This window comes from Opisthocomus hoazin, chromosome 30 (assembly GCF_030867145.1).
Source record: "Opisthocomus hoazin isolate bOpiHoa1 chromosome 30, bOpiHoa1.hap1, whole genome shotgun sequence".
Taxonomy (NCBI): domain Eukaryota; kingdom Metazoa; phylum Chordata; class Aves; order Opisthocomiformes; family Opisthocomidae; genus Opisthocomus; species Opisthocomus hoazin.
The window spans coordinates 1586819-1603296 of record NC_134443.1 but is presented as its reverse complement, the minus strand read 5'-3'; the positions used below and the strand labels follow the sequence as shown (position 1 = coordinate 1603296).

Genomic DNA, 16478 nt, shown 5'->3' with positions numbered 1-16478 from the left:
TGCCCGTCCCGAGAAGGATGGAAAAGGCTGGGGCCTGGCTGGGTGAGCAGCGGAGGGCTTGGCTGGACGAGCTGTCAGCTGAACGCGTGCTGGGTGCTGTGTGTGAAGCACCCAAGGCTTGGCCACCAGCCTTGTCCCGTGGGAAATACGTGCCTGGTGGTCCCCGTGTCCCCACTCCGGCAGGACGAGTGGCACGGAATGTGCCAGGACCATCTGGGACCGGCAGGAGCGGAGCCCCTGGCTCCGTCCGCTGCTCCTCCGTCCCTCCTGACGCCTGTTTCTTCTCCCTGTGTCGCAGGGGGGGCGGCCATGAGAGCCGGGGTGCAGGAGGGGGACCGGATCGTCAAGGTGAGCCTCCCCGGCTGTCACCCCCCTGCCGCCTCTCCCAGCGGGGCCGTGCACTCCGCTCCCCCCTCCCAGCCTCTCTGATCCCCTCTCTCCTCTCGCAGGTGAACGGCACGATGGTGACCAACAGCTCTCACCTCGAAGTGGTGAAGTTAATCAAGTGTGAGTATGGCCGGGGAGCGGCGGGTGCTCCTTCTCGCCCCGGGTGACCGACGGCCCCGGTCCCCACCGGCCAGCGGCTCTGCCCGGCTGCCCCGCTCCATCGTGCCCGGCTTCTGCGGAAGAAACGGGAGGAGACAGCGTGGGTCTGCAGGAGCAAGTTTCCATCGGGCTGCTAGGGAGATTGGTAGCTGCCAGCCCCCACCTCCTGCACCCGTAGCAGGGTCCTAAAAATCACAGAATCCCAACATGGTTGGGGTTGGCAGGGCCCTCTGGGGATCCCCCACCCAACCCCCTGCCCAAGCAGGGTCACCCAGAGCAGGGGGCACAGCACCGCGTCCAGGGGGGCTGGAATATCTCCAGAGAAGGAGACTCCACAGCCTCCCTGGGCAGCCTGGGCCAGGGCTCCGGCACCCTCAGAGGGAAGAAGTTCTTCCTCGGGTTCAGCTGGAGCTTCCTCTGCCTCAGTTTGTGCCCGTTGCCCCTTGTCCTGTCGCTGGGCACCACTGGACAGAGCCTGGCCCCGTCCTCCTGACACCCACCCTGCAGATATTTATAAGCATTTATAAAGATATTTAGAGGCATTTCTAAGGTCCCCTCTCAGCCTTCCCTTCTCCAGGCTAAAAGACAAATCGGTGTTTACAGCCTCCATCATGAGCCTTGCAGCGCGGAGAGGGGCACCTCGTTCCTCCCCAGCCCGGGAGGCCGCAGGATCCCACCCAAGGACAGGTCTTGATTCTTGGGAAAAGATGGGAAAATCTGTCTCGGTCCTTGCAGTGAGCGTTTGCAGGGTGGGCCAGGGGAGCACCCACCACGGCCGAGGTGGCCGCGCTGCTCACAGGGACAGGGATGTCCCCACCCTGGGCCGTGATGCCCGCCGGATGGTTTAGGTCGAGAGAGTGGAGAATGGGAATCTTTAGAATGGGAATGTTTCTCACCCTCCCTTTCACGCTCTCAAATTTTTCCAGCCGGTGCCTACGTCGCTCTGACCCTCCTGGGCTCTCCCCCTCCCTCGGTGGGGCTCTCCAGCTCTCAGCAAGATGTCAGCACGGCGGGGGGTCCCCGCGTCCCCCTTGCCTGTCCCCCGCCACCTCCCCCGCCGCCGCTCCCCCCGCCGCAGCGCATCACCGACCCCAAGCCCCTGCAGGTAGCGAAACCCGGGCGCTGCTCCCACCGCTGCCGCCCGGCTCTGTCCCCCCGCCGCCCGGCTCGGTGCGCAGGAGGAAGGCGAAGCTCAGCCCTCTTTGCATCCATCCGAAACTGCAGGACCCCGAAGTCCAGAAGCACGCGACGCAGATCCTCCGGAACATGCTGCGGCAGGAGGAGGCTGAGTTACAGGTACGGCGGCGGCACGGATTTTCTCTTCCACGGAACGGCGGCGGAGCAGCCCTCGGTGCCCGGCCCTGGCAGCACACAGTGCCCGTCGTCCCGCCGATCTGCTCGGCCCTTTTCACCTCGTGGGCAACGGGACGGGGCTTACAGGGTTGGGGGGGCCGATGTCAGCATCCCCTCTTGTCTCTCCGCTCAGCGCTTCTGCGAGGCGTACAGCCGAAACCCGGCCACCGCCGTGGAGGAGCAGATCGAGGGAGCGCGCCGGCGGGTCAGCCAGCTGCAGCTCAAAATCCTCCAGGAGACCGGCGGCTCCGTGGTACGTGAAATTAGTCGCGTTGCCCTCGGTTCGGGGGTCCTGCCGTCCTCCCGGCTCCCTCCGAGCCTCCCCAGAGACCCTCCCGAGGCGGTGGGCGCAGCGACGGAGACATCCCTGGTTGTCGAAACCTGCGGCGGTGGGAGCCGCTGCGGCTGGCCCTGCGCGCCGGGGAGCATCCCGCCGCTCCGACACACCTCCTCGCCTTGCAGGATTCGGGGCGGCTGGGCGGCGACTCCGGCTTGGCTGCTTTCAGGGTGATGGAAGGTGAGCTGCGGTGGTGGCTCGGACCGTCCCCGTGTCCCCAGCTCCTGAACGCGCGGGTCACTCTCTCCTCTGCTCCCAGGACGCCTCTCCCTGGACTCGCAGGACGGTGACAGCGGGTTGGAGTCCGGGACGGAGCGGTTCCCTTCCGTGAGCGAGGTGAGAGCGGGGTTAGTGCGGCCACGGGGAGCCCACCCCAGCTTCTGCCGGGCCCTGGGAGCGGTGGGGAGCGGGTCCGTGTGTCCTTCGGGATTGAGGACCTGCCTTTGCAATCACAGCGATTTGTCAGCGGGACAAGCTGAATTTCTTAGCATACAGGCTCAGCTCGGGATTTCTCGGGCTTGTAATGCTTCGCCTGGCGTGGCGGCCCCAAAGTGAAGGGTGCCCCGAAGCTCCTGGGTGCGGATCCTAATCTAAAAGTGTTTCTCGTGGTCCCTGAGGGGTTTAGTGGTTTCCAGGTTCCCCGGGCCCGTCTCCCTTTGTGGTCTCTGACCTGGAAACTGCTCTGGAGACGGCCCTGAGCGCCTCTGCCGAGTGGGTGAGCGGCAGCCCCCGGCGCGGAGCCCGCCCGTCCCCACGTCCCCTGACGCCCGCGCTGCTGTCCCGAGCAGATCTCCCTGAACCGCAACTCCGTCCTCTCTGACCACGGCCTGGACAGCCCCCGAACCTCCCCGGTCATCACCGCCCGCCTCTTCCAGCACCATCGCCGGCAGGGCTCCGACACCGCCTTCGCCCCCTCTGCCGAGCAGGTGGGCTGGGGGGTCCCGGGGGGGTCCCGCGGCACAGCTGGGGTGGGCTATGGGTTCCTGCAGCACAGCCAAGGTGGCTGATGGGTGCTTGACCCCGTCAGACGTGGTTGGAGCCTCCCTAAGGAGCTGGTGGGTGGGTGCTGCAGGGGGGGCAGAGGTTTTCCCCCCAGAGCAGGGCGCTGGGCACCTAACTCTGTCCCCTCTCCCTGGCAGGGGTTAGACCGCGCGGGACGGCCCCTCATCATCGGGCCGGAGGAGGATTGTGACCCAGGATATTTCAATAACGAGGTAACGGCATCCGAAGTGTTCTTGGCTTTTGCCCCTTCTCCCTAGGGAACGGGGCTCCCTTGGTGGCACCTGGTGGCATTCAGAAATCCTCCCAGGGGACACCCAGGGACGAGCTGGGGTGCGGGAGCTGAAGATTTACCCTGGTGCTGATCCGGAGGAGTGAATTCCTTTCCTTCCTAACTGGCTCTTTCTCCTCCGATCCCCTCTCGGCGCAGTGCGACTCGCTCTTCCAGGACCTGGGCAAGCTGAAATCCCGGCCGGCGCATCTGGGGGTCTTCTTGCGCTACATCTTCTCCCAGGCAGACCCCAGCCCCCTGGTAAGGGACCCGCTGGTGTCACCGAGCGGGGCGCGGCGGGGAAGCAGCCCGGGCGGCGTATTTGGCACCATCCCCTCCTCCAGCTGAGCGCCGGGTGGTGCTGAGCCCCTCTGCCAAGCTCCGTCTTGGCTTTCTGAGGCGAAGGCGGCTGCCTGCAGCGGCCCGGGCTCCGGCTGCCTGCTGCGGGCGGCTGCCAGCCCCTGGTTCCCCCAGCTGTGCCTGCGGACGGGACGGGAGGGACGCACAGCGTAGGGTTACACTTCCTCCCCTTCCTCCCAGGCGTGGCACGGTGGGGTCCTGCCCTCCCCAGACCCCGGCCATCGTTTCCTGTTTCATGGCCGTCCCCTGCGTCGCTTTACTCAGCCTTTCGCCTCCCTGCTTCTAAACCTTCGTCCTCCTGCGCCGCCCACCTCCCCTCTCCCCTCCTTGCAGCTCTTCTACTTATGCACGGACGTTTGCCAGCAGACGACGGCCAAGGATTCCCGGATCTTGGGGAAGGACATCTGGAACATCTTCTTGGACAGGAACGCGGTGAGGGGCAGGACTCGGCCGTGAGCCCGCGCCGGGATCCCTGTCGCCGCGGGGGACTGGCTGTGAAGCCAGCGCTGGCTGCCGTGTCTCTTGCACGGGGATGGGGGTTTTTTTAATGATTTTTTTGCCACTGACATTGCTTTCTTGCTGCTGGTTCCTCCACATCGGTGCAAGAAGTTGCGTAAGGCGCGTAGCCACGCGTTGCACAACCGCGGCTGCCCCGGTGCCTGGCAGCTCGGCGCAGGCGGGCGAGGAGGGTCCTGGCAGCGAGGATGGGGCTCCGGGAGCTGCCGTCGCTGCTCCGGGGACCCGGTGCCCCCTCGGAGGGAGCGGGATCCCACTGCGCTGCTCCGGAGGGGGTTGGGTGCTGCGATGAGTGCTGGGCGCTCGCTGTGTGAGATCCGCAGCTTTCGCCTCTCTGACCGCACCAGCTGCCGCGGGGCGACGGTGCGGGAGCGTGGGGCTGGCCTGAGCGCCGTGTCCCCAGCTCCTTCCAGCCCTGCTCGCTGCACGGCAAAGGTGAACCGGCGCTGAGCCGCTCTCCTGCTCTGCCTTCCCTCCCCAGCCTCTCCGAGTGAAAGTCTCTGAGCAGCTCCTGGCTGAGATTGGTGAGTGAGGGGCTCCTAGGTCGGTGAGTGAGGGGCTCCCAGGTCGTGTGTCCGCACGGCCGGCGTCACCAGCACCTTCACCCTGAACGAGGGCTGTTCGTGAGGATGCCAAAGCCGGATCCCACCGGACTGCTGCAGGACTCTGCCTGTTGCCCTCTTAGAGAGGGTTGGGACTGGGGCTGCTGAGCTCTGCCCCAGCTTGATCCCGGTGGTCCTTGGGGTCTTGGTATAGGCAAGTGTCTCAGCCTGGGCGTGTAAAATGGGAGACGGGTCGTCCCAGCCTGGAGACCGGCTAGCAGGGGGGCTGCACTCTGGCGGGGGGGGGCCAGCAGAGCAGCTCTGCCCTGCTCTGCCCAAGGTCCTGAGGCTGCCAGCAGATCCCTTGTGCCCTTCCTTGCGTGCTGAGAGTGGTTGGTGACACCGACTCTCCTCTCCCATCCCCAGAGACTCACCTGCGGAATGGGGACGATGTCCGAGCTGCCCTCTTTGAAGCTCAGGAGATGGTGATGCCCGAGATACAGGAGCAGATCCAGGACTACAGGTAACGCAGCTGCCCCGGTGCCCCGCAGAGCTCCGTGGGCTCCTGCCCGTGCGGGTGACCGGCGCCCGGGCTCGTGGCCCTGACCCTCATCCTCCGCAGAACAAAACGCACCATGGGCCTGGGGAGTCTGTACGGGGAGAACGACCTCTTGGACCTGGACGGGGACCCCCAGAAGGAGCGGCAAGTGGCCGAGAAGCAGCTGGCCCAGCTGGGTGACATACTGTGAGTGCCGGGCTGCCGCGGAGCCTCCCTGTCTGGATTTGGGGCAAGGACGTGGGGAAGGGGGTCGGACAGAGGCTTAGCTCTGCTCCTTCGTCCTGCTCAATCCACACGTTTGCCGTTGGAGGTGGGAAGGAGAGTTTGGAGCAGGCGAGGGGTGCGGCGAGGGGCGGGGGGCACGGTGGGCTGGAGGGCTGGGTGCTGCCAGCACCCTGCCTGGGTGCTGAGTAGAGGAGCCTGTTCCAAACAAGCTCTTTCATCCCTCCCCATCTCTCTCTCCAGGTCAAAATATGAAGAGGACAGGAGGTGAGTGGCCCCGGGGCGTGGGGGGACGTTGGGAGCTGAGGAGGCAAGGGGAGAGGAATCGCAGGAGCTTCCCCTTCCCATGCTGGCCTCCAAACCCCCCCCCCCCCCCTCCGCCAGGCGTATCCCTGCGGGCTCTCCGGCCTGGGAAGGGTGAACACCGACCCTGGGGGTCCTGCTGCAGCCCCCTGCCAGCTCCTGCCACCCCAGCTCGCCCTCCTGAACGGCCGCTTGCCTCTCCCCCTTCTCACTTGCCTGCGTCCCCACCCAAGCATCCTCTCCGGCTTGGGGGGCGGATGGACCCTCGCTCCCCGCAGAGCCCCCCCGGGACGTTCCTGCCTCCCCCCTTGTCTCCCCTGGCCTGGTGTCGGATCTCCAGCCTCGCGCTCTCCTCTCTTCCAGCTCCCCCATGGCCTTTGCCCTCAGCACGTATATGAACCACACAGGCATCCGCAGCCGGGAGCCCCGGGTGGCCGGCACCAGCGAGAAGGCCCAGTCCCTCCCGGACAGGGACAAGTGGCTGCCCTTCTTCCCCAAGACCAAGAAGGTGGGTGGCTTGGCGGCAGCCGCTTCTCTGCCCTGGGACCAGGGTCTTGCTGCTGGATCTTTTGGGGCGACCTGGCGAGGGGTTCTACAGACATCCCCATCTCCCCACGTGCCTTGGATTGCTGCTGAGTGCCAGGGCAGAGCTGGATGCCGTCCCTGTCCCTTCCCCGACGCCTCGTACCGCAGCGTTCGGCCAGCGCAGTGAAGGTTGGGGACGCTCTCAGAGCTGCGTGGTTTTTATCTGTGCTCCTCTCGGGTGTCCCAACAGAGCAGCAGCACGAAGAAGGACAAGGATGCCATGGAAGACAAGAAGCGCAACCCCATCCTCAAGTACATTGGGAAGCCCAAAATCTCCTCGCAGAGCAGTGAGTATCGGGACCTTCCGGGGTGCTGTACCCGCCAGCCTCCCTGCTGCCTGGAGATCTGCAGCCGTCGGCGTGCCCGGAGCTGTCGGTGGCCTTTGGCACCCGTGGGACTCCCGTTCACCCGGCACTTCACATCAGCCACCCCCTCCTCTCCTCCAGCCACTTGTTGGAAACCTGTTGTCTCCATTGTGCGTGCTCCCACGTGGCTTTGAGCGGAGTGGGAAGGCAGCAGAGCCAAGAAATCCCCCCGCATTTGTCTCACGGACCCCATCCTGCAGGCTTACGGGCTGCTCGCTGGGTCTTAAAAGTGCCACAGCTCCCCGGGGGGCTGAGGTGGTGGAGAGCAAGTGTGCACACGTGTGTGTGTGTGTGTGTGTACACGTGTGTGTGTACATGTGTGTACACGTGTGTGTGCCTGTGTTCCTCTTCCTCCCCTTCTGCTTTGAGTTCTCATGTCGTTAGCTCACACGTTCCCTCTTCGTTGCTGAAACGCGGGGTTGATTTGACATCTCATTTTTGTTTTTCCTTTCAGCATTTCATGTCCCTTTGTCCCCTGTTGAAGGTAAAAGGCCTCTTCTTTTGTTTGCCATTCGCCTCATGTGCTTCGTTTGATTCTGTCCCCCACCCCGAGCTACCCCAGCGTTGTGGCACCGGGCGTTGGGTTGGGCTCGGGTGGGTGCCGTGGGGGCTGGGAGGAGGGCAGCCCACGGCTGCCGGCTGTTCCCGGCCGGCCCCCGGCCATCCCGGCCTGGGCAGCAGCACCAGCATCTCCTGCCCGGCCGCGCACACCCCGGTCTCACTGGGGTCGCTTCCTTGCTTTCGCCCCAGCAGTCAAACCCGGCAATGTGAGGAACATCATCCAGCACTTTGAGAACAACCAGCATTACGAGAGCCAGGAGCCCGGCGCTCAGCGTCTCTCCACCGGCAGCTTCCCCGAGGACCTGCTGGAGTTGGACAGGTAGGGCAGGGGGACGCGGGGGGGGGGCTGCCTGCCATTTCGGGGGTCCCGCCGTGGTTTTTTGGCTGGTTTGCATGCGCGGGGACATCCCTGCCTGTCCCACCAGGCTCAGCCTGTTCTCGGCTTTGTCTCCTCGCTGCAGTTCCCGCGCCGAGGTCAAGCTGGGCCGCTCGGAGAGCTTGAAAGGCCGGGAGGAGATGAAGAAATCCCGGAAAGCAGAAAACGTGCCACGGTCCCGTAGCGATGTGGACATGGATGCCGCAGCCGAGGCCACGAGGCTTCACCAGTCGGCATCGTCTTCCGCTTCCAGCCTGTCCACAAGGTGGGAGACGCCGTCCGAGCCCGGGGCAGGGGGGTTCTGGGTGCCCCTGGGCATGTGTGGCGTCGAAGGGGAGCTGGGACGGCCGGGGGTCTGAAAGCTGAACCCTTTGGGCTGAGAAAGCTTTTGCTAAGTCTGTGGGTCAAGGCCAAGCCCCGGCCACGCAGAGCGGGGTGGTCCTGGCCCGGCAGACCCTCCTGGATGATGTTTGCCGGGGGAAAACAGAGAGAATTGGGTTCTAAGCCCCATTTGTGCCCCATACCCCTCTCACGGGGGTCGCGCCGGACCCGCGTCTGGAGGGATTTACAGAAACGCTACTGCGTGCTGCCCCGTGGGGTGCGGCGACGGGAGGAGAGGGACCAGGGTGCCAGGACACGAGCGTGACTCTCCCATTCCTCCCCAGGTCGCTGGAAAATCCCACCCCCCCGTACACGCCGAAGATGGGACGCAGGTGAGTGGCCCAGCCTCGGTCTCTGCCGTCTCTACCGCGCCGTCCCGAGCCGGCCGGGGTCCCTGGGGCCGGTTTTCCTTCAGAGCAGGAGGGTCACTGTAGGGGTGTGTGGGGTCAGAGGGGCTCCATCTGTGCCTTCCTAGCTTCTCCCTCCCCGTAAGCGAGCCTTGACAGAGCACAAGGGGAGGCGATGGCCAGGGCTGCCCCGGGAGGGAGTCCCCCGATAGTTCTCCATCCTCCCGGGGCGAGGGGGCACCTCTGTTCCCTTGTGTCTCACGCAGGAGCTTAAAGGACCTATGTAGATGTCTGCTGGGGGACCTAGTCTTTTAGCTCGAGAGTCAGAGGCTTGTACTTCTTGTGCTGAAGGCCCCGGGTTCAAGCCGAAATAGGGCCCAGGTAGATATTGGCTGTACTGGGAGCGCTGCGGGGTGGGCTGGCTGGATGCGGGTGGCTGCAGAGTACTCCCACCGCCGCCTTTCACCCTCCCAGGAGCATCGAGTCGCCCAACCTGGGTTTCGGCGTGGATCCCTTCCTGCCCCATCTCCTGGAGGACGAGCAGGGCCAGCTCTCCGACCTGGAGCCCGAGCTGGACTCCCAGAACTGGCAGCACATGGTCAGCCGGGAGCTGGTGGCCAACCTGCCGCAGAAGGAGATCGATCGGCAAGAGGTGATCAACGGTAAGGAGCGCGGGGCATCCCGGGGACGCGCGGGGCCCCCCGGCACCGCGCCCCGGCCCCGCGGGGCTCCCCTGGGCCCTTCTCCACCTCCGCACCTTTCGCACAGAGCTCTTTGCCACCGAGGGGTCTCACCTCCGCATCCTCCGAGTCCTCGACCTCCTCTTTTACCAGCGGATGAAGAAGGAGAGCCTGCTGTCCCGGGAAGAGCTGGCGCTCCTCTTCCCCAACCTCCCTGACCTGATAGAAATCCACAGTAAGCCTCTTCCCCCTCGGATCCTGCTCTCCCCTGGGAATCAGCCCCGCTGTGGCGGGACCACGGCCCCTGCGTGGTCACCCAGCATTCGGCGCCGTACCGTCTCGCCGCTCCGGCTTCTCCTTTCCCTCTCCCGGGAGCCATCCAGAGCCTGTTTTTTCCCGGGCTCTGCCAATGCCAGTCCCGGGCTGGACCAGCCGTTGGCGTAGCACGCTTTCAGGACGTGCTTTCAGCGTCACGTTCCTTGACACACCGCGTCCCTGACAGCAGCAAACGAAGCCCGTCTGACCCCGTCCCCTCCTGCCTGCACCCGTGCCGGGGAGCCGGCAGGGACCCTCCGGGGCAGGCAGCTCAGCAGGGGCTTGCACGGGCGGCTGGCGGGTGACCCCAGTGAGTTCACGCCAGTCCTGTCGCCCTCTCGCATCCTCACGCAGATTCTCTCTCCGAATCCATGAAGAAGCTCCGGGAAGAAGGACCAATCATCAAAGAAATCGGGGATCTCATGCTGTCTCGGGTAAGGGGGGGACAGGGGTGGTAGGGCCCCCGGGGGCATCTTTTTGTCCTCCGGCGTGGAGGGGTTGACAGCTTTAGGGGGAGGTGGAGGTGAGGCCGCTGTCACGCTGTCCTCTGGCCGTGGCTGTGCTCGGAGCGGACGAGCTTGGGGCATCTCAGGGCCAAGCCTGGGGGGTGCCTGAGCCCAGTTCTCCCCTGCACCCCCCCAGTTCGACGGCCTGGCCAAAGAGGAGATCCAGCAGGTTGCCGCCGACTTCTGTTCTTACCAATCCATCGCCCTAGAGCTGATCAAAACCAAGCAGCGCAAGGAGACGCGTTTCCAGCTCTTCATGCAGGTCCGTCCCTCTCCCGGGCCGTTCCTCGCCCTGTGGCCCTCCCGCCATCGCCCGGTCCCACCTCGGGGCTTCCGCCCCCTTCCCTCTTCCCTAGGAAGCGGAAAGCAATCCGCAGTGCCGGCGCCTGCAGCTCAAGGACTTGATCATCTCCGAAATGCAGCGCCTGACCAAGTACCCGCTGCTGCTGGAGAACATCATCAAGCACACCGAGGGTACGGGCTGGGGGGGGGACACACGGGGGGCTTGTCCCCAGGGTCGCTCGGCTTCCTGCGCCCGTCTCCTGCGCATCCTTCGGCTGGCGGGACGCGATCGCTTTCTGCCGTGGGGCTCGTTGCCATCCAGAGCAAAACCCCAGCAGAAAGAGCCAGGCTGGGGGGGTCCTGGGGGGGGGAAATCTCCCTCTTGTCGGGGAGCTCTGGGCTGGCGGCGGTCGGTGCCTGGGATGTGGCTGGGAGCTGGTGGCAGCGGGCTGGGGACAGCCCCGTCCCCTCCCGGTGCTGCTGCCCGCTGAGCCGCTCTCGCCGCTCGGCCGTCGCAGCGGGCACCTCGGAGCACGACAAGCTGTGCCGAGCCCGGGACCAGTGCCGGGACATCCTCAAGTACGTCAACGAGGCGGTGAAACGAGCGGAGAACCGGCACCGGCTGGAAGGCTACCAGAAACGCCTGGATGCCACCTCGCTGGAGAGGACCAGCAACCCGCTGGCTGCCGAGTTCAAGGTAGCTCCCGGGCAGCGGCGGGGGGCTCAGGGGGGTCTTCCCGGCCCCCGCTGACCCCCAGCCTCGGCTCCCCGCAGAGCCTGGACCTCACCTCTCGGCGCATGATCCACGAAGGGCCGCTCACCTGGCGCATCAGCAAGGACAAGACTGTGGGTACGCACCTTCCCCAGTGCGCCGGTACTGGGAGCGCTGGGAGACGTCTCCCTGAATCCTCAGTGTCCCCCGGGACAGAATCACAGAATGTTGGGGGTTGGCAGGGCCCTCTGGGGATCCCCCAGCCCAACCCCCTGCCCAAGCAGGGTCACCCAGAGCAGGCTGCACAGCACCGCGGCCAGGCATTTTACCCCCAGCCCCAGCAGCATTACGGGGACCCCCTTGGCACCCCCTTTTGCCACATCTGCTGGGTCGTTGTCCCTCCTGGCTGCAAGGAGGGAGCTTCCAGCTGGCTGGCGAGCGCGTCCCTGGCTGAGCCTCCGCTCTCCGTCTCCTCTCCCGCCCCAGACCTGCACGTGCTGCTCCTCGAAGACCTCCTGGTCCTGCTGCAGAAGCAGGACGAGAAACTGGTGCTCAAGTGCCACAGCAAGACGGCGCTGGGCTCTTTGGACAACAAGCAGACCTTCAGCCCCGTGCTCAAACTCAACTCGGTGCTCATCCGCTCCGTGGCCACGGGTAGGGAGAAAGGGCAGGGAGAGGGCGGGGGGGCTGGCAGCGAGGGTCCCCTGTCCCCCGGCCACATCGCACCGCGCCCGCGCTGGTGACAGCCGTGAGTCGGGTTAGAGCCCTCGCTGTGCTCCGACCTTCCTCGTCGCTCTTGGTCGCCCCGCGTAGATAAACGAGCCCTCTTCATCATCTGCACGTCGGAGCTGGGACCCCAGATCTACGAGCTGGTGGCCCTGACGTCCTCCGAGAAGAACACGTAAGGCTGGGTGGGGTGGGTGCTGGCAGCGACGGGCAGCGTCTGCCAGGGATGGGGGCTTCTCAGGGGGTCAGCAGCCCCCACCCGGGGAGCTGACGAGGGGCTCTGGGCCGGGCAGGTGGATGGAGCTGCTGGAGGAAGCGGTGCAGAGTGCCACGAGGAACGTCACCTTCCCCCCCAAGCGCCGGACGCCGGAGCCCACCCGTGCAGCACCCCCTGGGTGAGCAGCCAGGGCCCTAGCCCAGTGCCGTGCTGGTGGGCGCTGGGGACGAGGCCAGCAGGCACCCGGGGGGGTGGTTGGGATGGGGGCAGGGGTCCTCCCTGGTCACTGGGGACCTGGGGGTGGCTGCTGGGGGGCTTCGGCGGGGTCGGTGCTGCCCCTGGCTCCTGCCTAAGGCCCCTTCGCCGTCCTCGCAGCCTGGTGTTGCAGGACCCCGACGTCTCCCCGCTCCTGTCCCGAGGCAGCGGCTCCGGAGCGGAGGCAGAGGATTGCTCCTCGGGTGAGCCCCCCCCCAGCCCTGCCCGCCCCCCGCCCGCCTTTCGGGGGGACGTGGCTCTGAGCTCTGCCCTTCTCCCCGCAGCGGACGACAATCCCACCGCGCTGCTGGGCAGGGAGAAGTCCCCGGCGCTGCTGGAGGAGCCGGGGAGCAGCGAGGTGGAGGAAGGCGAGGAAGACCTCCCCGCAGCCCCCCTACCCGCGTCGGCAGCTGACGCCCTCCCCGCCGAGCGGCTGGGACCCCCAGTGCTCCTGCCGCTCTCAGGGCCCGCTGGCACCGAGGGGCTGGCCGAGGCGGCGCTGGAAGATGGTGGGTGCCATGGAGGGCTCCATCAGCGACCCCCCCCCAGCGACGCCAGCCTCTCCCCGAGGGAGCTGAACCCCAAAACCACCTCTTCCCCCCTCCGATCCCAGTGGAAAACCTGCGGCTCCTGATCCTCCGGAGGCTCCTGCCGTGCCGGGACGCGGAGCCCGAGGACGACGTGACGCCCACGCCGTCGGTCACTGGCGGTGCCGGCCAGGCCTGGGGCTCGGTGCTCCCCAGCCAGGATTCGGCCTCCCGGGGGGGGCTGGCAGAGCCCCCCAGCCCAGCCCAGCCCCCCACGCCGCGGCTGAGCCGGGGGGAGACGCCCGAGCCCGCTCCGGCGGCCGAGGAGCCGAGCAGCTACAAAGTCGTCCGAAAAGGTAGAGGGGTGATGGCGAGGGTCCTCGGGTGGGGGGCAGGCGCTGGGGACCCCCCGTCTCCTCTCCCCGATCTGCCCCACGCTGGGATTCGGGGTCCCCTCCCCCCTTGCCTGCATGAGATGGGCTGGATCGGGGCTGGGGGCTCGCACGGGAGGCCGAGGGGTGCGGGTGGACACCCCCCCCTGCTGCTGTGTGCACCCCAGGGGTGTGGGGGCTCCGACGGGCGCTGGTGGTGGGTGCTGGTGGCGGGATGCTGCTGGGTGCTGTTTTGGGGTACTGGTGGTGGGATGCTGCTGGGTGCTGGTTTTGGGGTGCTGGTGACAGGATGCTGCCGGGTGCTGGTGCTGAGGTGCTGCTGGGTTCCAGTGTTGGGGTGCTGGTGGAGGGATGCTGCTGGGTGCTGGTGGAGGGATGCTGCTGGGTGCTGGTTTTGGGGTACTGGGATGCTACTGGGTGCCGGTGCTGGGGTGCTGGTGACAAGATGCTACTGGGTGCTGGTTTTGGGGTGCTGGTGCTGGGGTGCTGGTGGTGGGATGCTGCTGAGTGCTGATTTTGGGGTGCTGGTGATGGGATGCTGCTGGGTGCTGATTTTGGGGTGCTGGTGGTGGGGTGCTACTGGGTGCTGTTTTGGGGTACTGGTGGTGGGATGCTGCTGGGTGCTGGTTTTGGGGTGCTGGTGACAGGATGCTGCCGGGTGCTGGTGCTGAGGTGCTGCTGGGTTCCAGTGTTGGGGTGCTGGTGGAGGGATGCTGCTGGGTGCTGGTGGAGGGATGCTGCTGGGTGCTGGTTTTGGGGTACTGGGATGCTACTGGGTGCCGGTGCTGGGGTGCTGGTGACAAGATGCTGCTGGGTGCTGGTTTTGGGGTGCTGGTGCTGGGGTGCTGCTGGGTGCCGGTGGCGGGCCTGCTCACCCCGTCCCTCTCCCTCGCCCCTCTCTTTTCGGGGTGCACAGCCCAGGCAGAGGGTGCTAAGGAGGCCACGCCCTCTCCAGGCAGCAGCCAATCAGAATCTGAGCTGCAGGAAGGAGGCGGAGCTAATGTAGAGGGTAAAGAGATCCCCGGTCCCCCCCCAGCCCTCGCAGGGTGTCCCCATGTCCCCGTGTCCCCAGGAGGGCTAGGGCCCCGTTTCCCCGCCACGGGGACCCCGTTGTGTCCCTGGAGGGGGGCCGTGTCCTCCGAGGGGACACGAGACCCGGGCGGGGGGGACGGGGTCACTCAGGGGGTCCTGTCCCTGGGTGGGGAGGGGACACCCCCGTGTCCCCAAGGACTGTCCCCATGACCGAGGCCACCCCGCCCGGCCCTGACGCAGTGACCCAGAGCGAGCCGGAAGCGGGTCGGTGGCCGGATCCTGCTGCGAAGGGGCACAACCCGCTGCCCCCTGTGTGGGGGGGGGGAGGGCCAGGACGAAACACCCTCCCCAGGGGCCCCCACCGCCCACCCGAGCGGGTCCCTGCCCCGCTGACGCTGCTCATCCCTGCTTCAGGCAACTACTTCTACGTCAGCATGCCCGCGGGACCCCCCCGGCCCGCGGCCCCGGACCCCGCGCCGCCCCCCAGCCCTTCGCGGGAGACCCCCGCCCGGCCCAGCCCTGCCGAGGGCTCCCCGGACCCCCAAGCTCCCCTCCGTGACGTGGACCTCATCTTCCGCACCATCGAGCAGCTGACAGTGAAGCTCAACAGGCTGAAAGTGAGCCCCCAAACTGGGGAAGGGGGGGGTGGGGGGGCCCCTCCGGGTGTCTTGAGGTGGGGAGGGGTCCCTCCGGGTGTCATGAGGTGGGGGGGACCCCTCAGGGTGTCATGGTGTTGTGGGGGCCCCTCAGGGTGTCATGAGGTGGGGGGGACCCCTCAGGGTGTCATGGTGTTGTGGGGGCCCCTCAGGGTGTCATGAGGTGGGGGGGGGGGGGGCCCTCAGGGTGTCATGGTGTTGTGGGGGTCCCTCAGAGTGTCATGGCGTTGTGGGGGCCCTCAGGGTGTCATGAGGTGGGGGGGGGGTCCCTCAGGGTGTCATGGGGTGGGGGGGGGCCCCTCGGGGTGTCATGATGGGGGGTTAATGGGGCTGAACCCCAAACCCGCGCCCACCCCTCTGACCTGGCCCCCTCAGGCCGTGGAAGCAGCCCACCGGGAGCTGCTGCGGACCCTGGGACGCAGCCCCTCGCCCGACGTCAGCCCCCTGGGGGGCTCAGCCCCGGAGGTGACCGGCTGCTGCCAGCGGCCCCCCAGCCCCGACGGTGACAGCCCCTTGTCCCGCACGCTGCGGAGCCTGCAGGGCCCTGCCACCAACGCCCCAGGTGAGACCCGCCGCTGCCTGGCCTCCTGTCCCCTCGCCCCCCTCAGCCCCTTCCCCCCATTTTCCAGGCTCCAGAGCCCCGCTCGCCGTGCTGGGCTCGTCCCCCCCCATCCCCTCGCCCCCCTCAATCCCTTCCCCCATCATCCAGGCTCCAGAGCCCCGCTCCGGGCTTATCCCCTCCCTGTCCCCCTGTGCCCTCACCCCCGCTCAGCCCTTTCCCCCCATTTTCCAGGCTTCAGAGCCCCCCTCCGGGCTCATCCCCTCCTTGGCCCCCCGTCCTGTCACCCCCCCCTCAACCCCTTCCCCCCATTTTCCAGGCTCCAGAGCCCCGCTCGCCGTGCTGGGCTTGTGTCCCCCCCCCATCCCCTCACCCCCCCATCAACCCCTTCCCCCTGTTTTCCAGGCTCCAGAGTCCCCCTCGCTGAGGACCCCGCTCACGACGCCGGCCTTTAGCCGCAGTGGGGATGGCGGTGGAGGCGGGGGGGGGGTGTGTGTCTCTCCCTGCCCCCCCCCCCAGAGTCTCTGGAAGCCGGGGCACTGCCCGACAGCCCCCCCCGTCCCCGCCCCCCGTGCCGGCAGCTGGGGGAGCCTCCCCCCAGACTGCCGGGGGGCTTCGGCTGGAAGGAGGGAGCATGCTGCGGTGGGCAGCCGGGCCCCCCCACCTCCCCCCCTCGCATGGCGGCCCCCCCGTGCCCCCCCCGGCCGCGAGAGCTGGATCTAGTCTGTATAAATGCACTTTGTTCTGTTCCTCTCCGTGCTGCGGCCCCCTCCCCGCTGCCTATAAATATGTACGTACGTGCACCCCCCCCCCCTGTAAATACCCACCGCCGGCCCCCCCCAGCCGGCAGCCGGGGGGCAGCGGGGACCCCCCCAGCACCAGGCTGTCCTCCCCACCGGTGACCCGGGGCGCGTCCCCCCTCCGGCGGCGCGGGGGGGCCGATATATATATTATATATAATAGAGCCAGGACTGCGCGGGTGCTGCGCCGTGTGAG

General features: G+C 66.9%; 1 protein-coding gene across 5 annotated transcripts in view; it reads left to right on the top strand.

Annotated features, from left to right (window-relative positions):
- Positions 1-16477, top strand: part of ARHGEF11 (Rho guanine nucleotide exchange factor 11) — a 28430-nt gene extending 11953 nt beyond the window's left edge. Inside the window, exons 4-41 of one of the 5 annotated variants that reach the window (XM_075445471.1) lie at positions 299-348; positions 450-507; positions 1473-1651; positions 1771-1842; positions 2033-2152; positions 2362-2416; positions 2496-2572; positions 3025-3162; positions 3376-3450; positions 3666-3767; positions 4200-4298; positions 4864-4906; positions 5351-5447; positions 5547-5669; positions 5949-5972; positions 6372-6516; positions 6784-6880; positions 7413-7442; positions 7712-7838; positions 7981-8160; positions 8561-8608; positions 9098-9285; positions 9392-9538; positions 9973-10052; positions 10261-10386; positions 10481-10598; positions 10925-11103; positions 11181-11256; positions 11605-11772; positions 11932-12019; positions 12138-12239; positions 12437-12519; positions 12601-12825; positions 12930-13199; positions 14152-14244; positions 14682-14884; positions 15299-15485; positions 15888-16477. In XM_075445471.1, the coding sequence (XP_075301586.1) occupies positions 299-348; positions 450-507; positions 1473-1651; positions 1771-1842; positions 2033-2152; positions 2362-2416; positions 2496-2572; positions 3025-3162; positions 3376-3450; positions 3666-3767; positions 4200-4298; positions 4864-4906; positions 5351-5447; positions 5547-5669; positions 5949-5972; positions 6372-6516; positions 6784-6880; positions 7413-7442; positions 7712-7838; positions 7981-8160; positions 8561-8608; positions 9098-9285; positions 9392-9538; positions 9973-10052; positions 10261-10386; positions 10481-10598; positions 10925-11103; positions 11181-11256; positions 11605-11772; positions 11932-12019; positions 12138-12239; positions 12437-12519; positions 12601-12825; positions 12930-13199; positions 14152-14244; positions 14682-14884; positions 15299-15485; positions 15888-15937 (4322 nt within the window). In that variant the 3' untranslated portion in view covers positions 15938-16477. Of the gene's footprint in view, positions 1-298; positions 349-449; positions 508-1472; positions 1652-1770; positions 1843-2032; positions 2153-2361; positions 2417-2495; positions 2573-3024; positions 3163-3375; positions 3451-3665; positions 3768-4199; positions 4299-4863; positions 4907-5350; positions 5448-5546; positions 5670-5948; positions 5973-6371; positions 6517-6783; positions 6881-7412; positions 7443-7708; positions 7839-7980; positions 8161-8560; positions 8609-9097; positions 9286-9391; positions 9539-9972; positions 10053-10260; positions 10387-10480; positions 10599-10924; positions 11104-11180; positions 11257-11604; positions 11773-11931; positions 12020-12137; positions 12240-12436; positions 12520-12600; positions 12826-12929; positions 13200-14151; positions 14245-14681; positions 14885-15298; positions 15486-15887 lie in introns of all 5 variants that reach the window. The other 4 variants (XM_075445470.1, XM_075445473.1, XM_075445472.1 and 1 more) reach the window with 4 other exon arrangements.
- Position 16478: the final 1 nt, after the last annotated feature.